Raw genomic sequence first — 8914 nt, 5'->3', positions numbered from 1 at the left:
CTGTCAAACGTAGGCAACTTTTACACAACTTGTGTTACTTGTGTGAGGCACGAAGTGAACTTTTCTCTGTAAATATGTGCAGCATGTGACAAAATGGTAAATGTGCTGAATGGCGAGAGAAAATGGCAGGATGTTGATGATCAAATAGTTGTTTGCTTTTACCTTAGTACACTTGCTCTTTGTTCATTTGAGGTAAACAAAAAAGGGATTCAGACATGTTTTCCAAGGCCAAACAATAGATATTCAATGAAGTAATTATATTTCCCGGTTTGCTATCTGCCAATGCCTTGCGCGAAAGAGCAGAGGCAGAGTAAGGGTTAGTCGAAGGATCAACACCTAAGGGTATGGACTAGCGCGTAATGAAGTAAAGCAGAAATAAAATGCTGCATGAGTTTGTCTAATTGTGTGAATTGTATATCCAGAAGTCGGCCTGATATGGGTTTGGACTAGTGCTTAATGAAGTAGGTGAAAACTTTAAGGTTAGGACTCAAAACTCAGTAGAGATAAATGCTATGTGATTTTGTCTAATTGTGTGATATCTAGAAGTACTCCTACGATTCCTCTAGAAATGGGGATAGGCCCTGCCTAGATTTGTACGGTTAAAGTTGTTGTACACGACCTCATATAAAAAGAATGAAAAAAAAAATGATATTTCTAGCTTTTGATTTTTGACATAAAGAAGTACGTAATAATAAAAGGACATTTTCAAATTATCTCATAGCTAGTGGAACAAGAAAAACGGGGATGGTTTACTCATGTAAACCAATAAAAAGAATGAGAAGAAATATGATAGCAAAAATCAAAGTCGAGCCTTACGTCGGGTTTTCTAAAAATTCTTGATAAATTTATTGAACTTTTCAAAGAATTTTCATAATCCTGCATGCTCCACTCTCCCCACGCGCCTCAAAAAAAAAAAAAACACTATAATAAGAGGTAAAATTAGTAATTGGCAGCCTGATCAATCGAACACGTGATCTTCTTCCGACTACGGATACCATGCTACTCTCAATAAATTGAAAATCCATAACCTCATTTGCTATAGGAATGCAGTTTAGTTGGTGGATTCCTCCTTGAACAACTTTGGTTAGTCCTCTCTTTAATAAGAGGCTATATCAGCTAGCCACCAATCCATAGTTACTGAATTTAATCCTCCACGAAAAGTAAGAAAATTCGCATATTCTTTTACCAATTCAAGGTGAAACAAGGAGTTTTTCCTTCGCTCAATTGGTAGACTCTGCTCTTGTAAGTGGGCCGTTGTGATTACAAGGTGGATGTCTAATTATCCTGACGATAATGCTAGTATCTTGTACATGAATTGGTGGTTCTCTTTTTTAATTGTTTATCCTAAAGATATACAACATATAAAATTGTGTTGTGTTACTTCTTCATGAGCATATTTTGTAAACTGATACAGACGAGTAATTGATTTATCTGACTGGTAGTCTTGTTATATAAGTAAGACAGATCATATATTATTTGTAGCTTTGACTGTAGAACAAAACAAAATCCGATAACAAATCATAAAACAAAAAGGATGTTCATATATGAAAAGCCACTTTGAACTGTTTCCTCAAAAGAAAATGGAAAAAAGTACATAATACTGATGGCTATTGATATTTGTTGCTTCTTATTGTATAATATATACGCAATCTTTTAGGTCTCCCCATAAAACATAACACACCAAAGCCAATTTGATGATTCAAATGTAAACGGTGGAATAATAATATTGAGGTTGATATCAACCTTGAGTTGGGTACAAACTTGTTCCATTAAACCCTGCAATTCAAATTAACCAAATCATGGATTAATAGAAAACACAAGAAAAATAGTGAAAGTTAAAAACGGAATTCACTGCACTAATAATGTACATAATTTTATATTTTTAGTATAATTTAACGTATTACAACATGTTATCCGTTCAATTATTTTTCAAGTGATTAGTTCTACTTATTATGAGTAGTTATCTTTAGGTGGCATAGTATTATCAATACTAATTTAAAGAATTTTTACACTACTAGTGTAATTTAACTTGTTATATCAGGTTATGTGTCCTATTTCTAGGTAACTAGATTCACTTATTATGGGTAATTACGTATAATTAGAGTTAAATGCACTCACCATATTAGAAATATTTACACAATCAGATTAGACATAAGATAAATACTGATATATCTCTATGATAAGTATTAATTATTAACTAGGTAAAAATAGTAACTAATCTACTATCACAAGTTGACATTAATTGATAGTGAAAGTAATATGTACATTCTCTATATGAATAACTTAAATTTTACCTGTAGTTATCTTCTATGAGATCTGATAATATAATTTTCTTTCATTATCCATGCACAGAAATTAAACTCGAAAAATAAGAAAGAAAAACCTTGTAGGGAGTTGCAGCCAATGTCAATTGTATCATAGATATGTTGAACAGTAGCCTTATTTGCAAACCAGAAATCACGTTTGACATGATGAATGCAATTGAGTACTCTTTTAGTATAATCTGCACACCCTCCTTTTACACAGAATTTTTTGCTTTCCTTTTGTGTTACATTCAGCCATCCAGACATAGTGAGTGTATGATTCTTTGAACAAAGTGGAGATGTCTGCATACATCAAGAAAACAGATACTATGAATTTACATAACATTCAAGCAAGACATAAAAACGAGACAGAGGCGGATGCAGCCTTGCGAAATCGTGTTCATATCAATTCAGCATGTTCGATGCAGAGCAAAAACCTGTGTGTAAAAGTTCTTTAAATTATTGCAGCAAATGGTATATATGAATTCGTAATTTTGAAAATATAATGTGATCAATGCTAAGAACCTTAACATATTGAAATCATAGAGTATAGATCGTGGATTCGCCTGTAATCGGACGTTCATGTGGAAGGAAGTCCCTATTGATCCTCTTGAGTATGCATGTGGAGACATCTTTGAATGTGGAGTCATCTGGCGTTACTTTGTCCAAAACAAATTTCTTTGCGTATGCATGTGTAAACGATCATTTAAACTATAATATGCATAATATTTTTAAAAGTTTCGCATGCTGGCATGGACCCCACTCTGGATTACCAAATAAAGAATGTTAATTAGAACAAGATTTGCGCCTCCTCTCATCCAAAAGCTCTACTACAAAATAAGGCGAGGGATCACACCACTAGATGGATCGATCTAGCCTTCTTAAGGGTTTCATGGGAAATTCGAGTAAGGCAGTTGAAGCCACATGTGGAAAAATCAATGCGTTGATCTTTCAATTGACTTCTTGCTACAATTTCGTGCATGCTATTATGCTGGCAATAACAGAGGTTTCAGTCAATTTTGCTTGCTATTGGATTTGAACAAGTGACTTTCATTGTATGAAAGCGATATTCTAACTGCTAAGTCAAGTAGGTGCAAGTTGAGTCAAGCCTCCCTAAATTGCTCAGATTGAGTGTTTGGGTAACAAAACCGAGCAAAGTATAGGCAAGGGAAGAACTTCACCAGGCAAGTGATTTGACTCATAAAACGGAGAATCTATAAGAGAGGATCAACTATGTCAATAGCTGAGAGGAACTAGTTTTGAGATGAACGATGACTTCCAACAACAACATCAAGACACCAATAGCTTCAAAATGGACCTGTGTCGCAGGTGTTGAACAATCTACTCTACCCTAGTGTGGGCTTACAGAGTTAGGACTATAAACCCTTTCTTTCATTTATCGATAGGGCCTTAGTCCGTCGTTTTTCTAGATCAGGATTGATAAGTGGAATTCATGAAAAAGAGATCTTTCTCTTTGCATCTCAGATTAAGAGGACAAGTTGCTTGTCAAGTTATCCTATTATTAAAATAATAGTAATAATAAATAATTCATTCTTTTCACTATTACTATACAATAGATTATATAAAAAAAAATGGAAAGATTTCGTTTCAGTTAACTAGCTTCGTCCTTTTCAATGATCTATAGGCTTGCCTACTTTATTTATAATGAGAATAAGTTATTCAAATAAAAAGAAAATGGCCCTATTTAAGTTTCGCAAGCCTTTGTAATTACCGATTAATTACGCCGAGCATGAATCCGTAAATCTAAAAGCATGACGCAACAAAAGGATGGTCTCTTATTGCACATCAGGTCACCAAAAAAGTACTTGTAGGCAACCTTATTTATTAGGCCTTGATCGATAACCTTTATAAAGGGCAGAAACCAACTTTCACATATTAAATTACCTATTATGGAAAAATTCCTTGCACTATCACTAAATATAACTCAAATTCATATATATAGTAAGTTTGATACTTTTTAAAAATAAGAAGTAATTATCAATTTGAGATATGAAGTAAACCCTTAAAATCACTATAATCCATACCCAAATTGATTGCAAGAGTAATTACGGCAATAAGCCGATACAACTTTAGCAAAATCCTGAGCACACCACTGAGTTGGAATTAAAAAAAAAAAAAAAAAAAAAAAAAAAAGAGAGTCAAAAGAGTGTTGTAACAGTGTTGAAGCTACTTACATTTCGCAAGCAGAAATAAGCACTTCTCCACTGTTCAAATGGTGCCAAATTCACATTTCCTGTGGGATATTTCCTATCTGATGCATAAAATAAAAACATGTTAATAAAACTTGCATAATAAATTTCTAGAAACACAAAGTAATTAAAAAAAAAAAGGGATCCTGAAAATATACTTTCAGCACTAACACCAGATAGTAATAAGAACATGCCCAAAAATAAACAAAGGATCCTAATTCTTGTGCCATAACTGTGAGAGTTTTCCATACTTTATTATGAGTTTTTAATAGAATGTGTAGTTTCTGAATTCATAATCAGATTTTTATATCTAAAAAGGAAGAAGAATTGAGAGGGAATAATTTCTTAGTAAATTAAGTAATTAGTATATGCTGAGAATATAAAGTGAATTGAGAAAAACAAGAACAAGATGAAGGATTAAGTTGGTGAAAAAAGACAAAAATCTTCATTGGACTAACCAGATATAAACATGGACTGTTTTTTTCCCCTTGTTGATATACAAGTGTTAGAATAACTATAATTACATATATGACTACTAAAAATAAAGGCTTTTCCACCGACAATCAATGAAAAATTTGTGTTATAAAACATGATTTTCTCACCTCATTATCATTGAAACAGCTCACTCGGATTACGGATGGTGGGAAATACGTTCCCACTGAAAAGTTGGGAAACTTTTTAATTTTTCTGTGTGAAAACACCATTATTTTTTCTTTTCTCACTGATTCAAACAAAATATTTGTGGGAATAGCCACTGAATATTTTTCAGTGTAGTTGGAAAATAGTGATTTTTTAGTACTGTTATATATATACAAGATTATGGTAGAGTAATAAATATTTTTTCATTCTTAACTGGAGGTCTTTACTTCGAGCTCCTATGAAATACTTTGCTAAGGAGCATTTTACCACCTATGTAAAATTTCTCCTCGGAAGTCAAATTTAATCAGATCCTAATATGGGTAGCTACCAATTACTGAATGAGAAAAAGAACTATACATATGGTAGAAAACTTGTATTATTGGAAGAATAAATAGTGTATTATCATATTCTAGTCTTCTAGCATAGAAATCGTTCAATTCTAAAAGAAATAATATCATATTCAACCCCTTTCTTTATCCTGTTATTTTCTTCTCCTTTTTTTTGTTTCATTTAAATGATTTTTTATTGTTTTCTTATCTACAATATGGGCAGTCAAACTTTTACAAGGTGGCTCTTTTAAATTTTATAATGTAGAATTTTTTTTTGCTTTTTTTTTTTTTTTTTTATGTTTTGTTTCAAATATGGGTAGTCAAGCTTTTAGAAGATGGATCTTTTAAATTTATAATGTAGAATTTACAGAGTAACAAATTATAATGTATAATTTAACGCTGAAATTTGACCTTTCGACTTTTTTTTTTTGGAGCAATTCATGCATAATTAAATTATTTTAATATTAAATAAAATAAAATTGCCTTTACTAAAGTTAAGTAATCATATGCAAAATTAACATGATTAACGAACATATAAATAGAATAGCAGATACCTTTTCGTAGAAAGTTTAGGTAGATTATTGTGAAATGTTCATCTAGGGATTGAGCACAGGAAGCAACTCGATCTTAATGTATTATCTATCTATATCTATATATAATATAAAGCTAGAAATAGATAAGATGATGTGACACCTCTCTATGGCCAACATTGTCATTTATCTTTTTTCTCAATTTTTTTAAAATTTTCCTATCTTTCCATCAATTTTTAATTAAAGAATTAATCAAATTCTGCCTTACTTATTGAGATTCATTAAACACTGATCAGAAAAATCATTTAATGCCATATCGGTTGCGGAACAATTTCACACCAATTACGGACTGTCTTTGTGTTTACCATGTAAGTTTCTTTTTTTCTTTTCCCCCTCTTTTATTGGTTCTTTTTCCTCTTCCCCATCATAATTATTTATTGTGGAGGGTAATAAAGAGTTGCAACAGAAAAGATAACTTTATTATTGTGATTGGGAGATGAAATGAAAATTGTGATGGTGTCAACAACTTAGTGCAATCAATCAATTAAAAAAATACAGCATAAAAGTTAGGCCAGGGAGCACATGACCGGAAGGTCATTGAACAAATAATTTTTTTGCATGAATATAATAGTTACTTCCACACTGATCATCGCAAGAAGGACAGAACTGCCTCAGGTAAATAGAAGAATCAAAATTTTAATTTATTTCTATGAACAAAGTCATTAGAATAGTACCTGTGTGGATTCAACCTTTTTTATGTCAATAGAAATCGTCACAAGATTTCACAAAATAAGAACTAAATCTTATTTCTCCAAGGATATCAATAAAACGGAAATCAGAAGTCTTCAGGATCTCCTTTGAAGCTGTATTTTTGAAGCGTGGGATGATGCTCAGCATAAAGTGTGAGTTTTTTCTTTTCTACTCTTTTAGTTTATACCAAAAGTGTGTAGTATTGAAATGGTTAATGAGCAAATTTATGAATTTCTTTTTGGAATAGAGAATAGATTTAGTGTGATGATTGGACAAGAATGGGGAAGAAAATGCGGTGGATAGAAAAAGCAAAGGAAGTGAAATGCAAAAGTAAATCCCATAAGTTTGAAATTGTGTTTCCTTTTGTTTTACTTTCCTTTTATTTAACCACCTTTCTCTCTGTTTGTTTTTAATTTGACATTTGAAATAGGAAAAAAAGCTATAAAAGTACATATATTATTTTAAGTTTCAAAAGAAATAGACATACTAATATAAAAAGAAAACTGAAAGAAACTAAAAGACGTAATATCATAAGAGTAGATGAAGTACTAAGACTATGCATGTAAGGAAAAAAATTAGATGAAACAATATTTTGTATCATGTAGGAGTACTTCATCTATAATCTATATATAATCTATAAAACAAAAGAAAGTTTATAGTACTTTTGTTTGGAAGATCACATGAATTTACAATCGAGATTCACAAAGTGTAGGTGATACGGTCTTTGATAGAAAATATATAGGAGATAAAAGACGTAATAATTATCATCAAGGTAACATTTATATCATCTCAATATCAAAAAGTACTAATTAGAAAAGGTTTGTATTTCATAGATATATAAATTAGTATTTTTTGTTCTCTTTCGCGCGGCAAAATTCACTAGTTTATTATAAAAATACATGTTTAAGTTTGGTGCGCTAATACTATAGAATTTTTTTTAAGTCATTAGATTAAATTTACCTACAACAACAAATAACTTTCAAAGCGACCATTGTATGATAAACTGAAAAATATTGTAATAACTTGCTATAGCCTATTTATCCATGGCCAAATGTTAATTGCCCGCAAATTCCCCAACTCCTCCTATGACTTGGTTACATTCACAATATCATCCACAATTTTAAAAAAACAACCCAATAAATATTGCGAGTCTCCTCAACTTGTCGTATTAATTAAACTAGCAATTACATCCATAATAGTTACTTAACCATGATTAATTTGTTCAAAGTAAAAGAAAAACAGAAAGAAGCAGCTGAAAATGCAGGATCAAAACCACCGATTAAGGAGCAAACACCCTCAGAATTACGTGTCCAAAGAGATATTAGTGAATTAACCTTACCACCAATTTGTACCATTGAATTCCCAAATGGAAAAGATGATCTCATGAATTTTGAAGTCATAATTAAACCTGATGAAGGTTATTATAATGAGGGTACATTCCCATTTACATTCCAAATTCCATATCTTTATCCACATGATGCACCAAAAGTTAAGTGCAAAGTGAAAGTTTATCACCCAAATATTGACACGGAAGGAAATGTTTGTCTTAATATTCTTAGGGAAGATTGGAAACCTGTATTGAATATTAATGCAGTGATTTATGGTTTGGTTCATTTGTTTACTGAACCAAATTATGAAGATCCACTAAATCATGAAGCAGCTGCGGAGTTGAGAGATCATCCGAAAGTGTTCAAGGCGCATGTTGAGAGCGCGATGTGGGGAGAATGCGTGCATGGCGTTTATTTCGATCGTATGCTGTAACAAAAATTTTAATAGTTGATAAAAACAGGCTGATAAGAGGATGGATTAAGTTTTCGCTTTTTATGATGGAAAAAAAAAACAATTTTTCGTTGGACTAATCGAGATATAATCATGGACTTCTTTTTGGGCTGATATACAAGTGGTAGAAACTATACATATAGTAGAAAACTTGTATTATGGAAGAATATTATATTTATCATATTCTAGTCTTATAGAAGTGTTTCAATTCTAAAAAAATCTCATATTGATCCCTTTTTCTATATTGTTATTGTTTGATCTTTTCCCTCTTTTTATTTCATTTAAGTGGTGTAAGAATTAAAATTGGGTAGTCAACATTTTCAGGTGAAATTGTTTTAACTTTATGATGTACTGAAATTTACACAATGACAAGC

General features: G+C 31.5%; 2 protein-coding genes across 2 annotated transcripts; one reads left to right on the top strand and one right to left on the bottom strand.

Annotated features, from left to right (window-relative positions):
* Nucleotides 1-1551: 1551 nt before the first annotated feature.
* Nucleotides 1552-4947, bottom strand: LOC132051209 (uncharacterized). Its single transcript, XM_059442464.1, has 4 exons — nucleotides 4672-4947; nucleotides 4499-4575; nucleotides 2384-2606; nucleotides 1552-1776 (listed from the first exon to the last, which is right to left on the bottom strand). The coding sequence occupies exons 1-4, from the start codon at nucleotides 4760-4762 to the stop codon at nucleotides 1739-1741; spliced, it is 429 nt and encodes a 142-aa protein (XP_059298447.1). The 5' UTR covers nucleotides 4763-4947; the 3' UTR covers nucleotides 1552-1738.
* Nucleotides 4948-7960: 3013 nt separating this feature from the next.
* LOC132050510 (NEDD8-conjugating enzyme Ubc12-like) lies at nucleotides 7961-8522 on the top strand. The gene has a single exon (XM_059441777.1). It carries the CDS (start codon nucleotides 7971-7973, stop codon nucleotides 8520-8522), a length of 552 nt encoding a protein of 183 aa, XP_059297760.1. The 5' UTR covers nucleotides 7961-7970.
* Nucleotides 8523-8914: the final 392 nt, after the last annotated feature.

This window comes from Lycium ferocissimum, chromosome 3 (genome assembly GCF_029784015.1).
Source record: "Lycium ferocissimum isolate CSIRO_LF1 chromosome 3, AGI_CSIRO_Lferr_CH_V1, whole genome shotgun sequence".
Classification (NCBI taxonomy): Eukaryota; Viridiplantae; Streptophyta; class Magnoliopsida; order Solanales; family Solanaceae; genus Lycium; species Lycium ferocissimum.
The sequence above is the reverse complement of the archived record's forward strand: the minus strand, read 5'-3'. Positions and strand labels throughout refer to the sequence as shown.

Excerpts from the sequence above, each read along its gene's own strand:
- LOC132051209 (XM_059442464.1), bottom strand. The coding sequence starts at position 4,762 with ATGGAAAACTCTCACAGTTATGGCACAAGAATTAGGATCCTTTGTTTA. Across the intron at positions 4,576-4,671 it reads ATCTGGTGTTAGTGCTGAAA|ATAGGAAATATCCCACAGGA; the intron begins GTATATTTTCAG and ends TTTATGCATCAG. Across the intron at positions 1,777-2,383 it reads TGGCTGCAACTCCCTACAAG|GGTTTAATGGAACAAGTTTG; the intron begins GTTTTTCTTTCT and ends TTTGAATTGCAG.
- LOC132050510 (XM_059441777.1), top strand. The coding sequence starts at position 7,971 with ATGATTAATTTGTTCAAAGTAAAAGAAAAACAGAAAGAAGCAGCTGAA.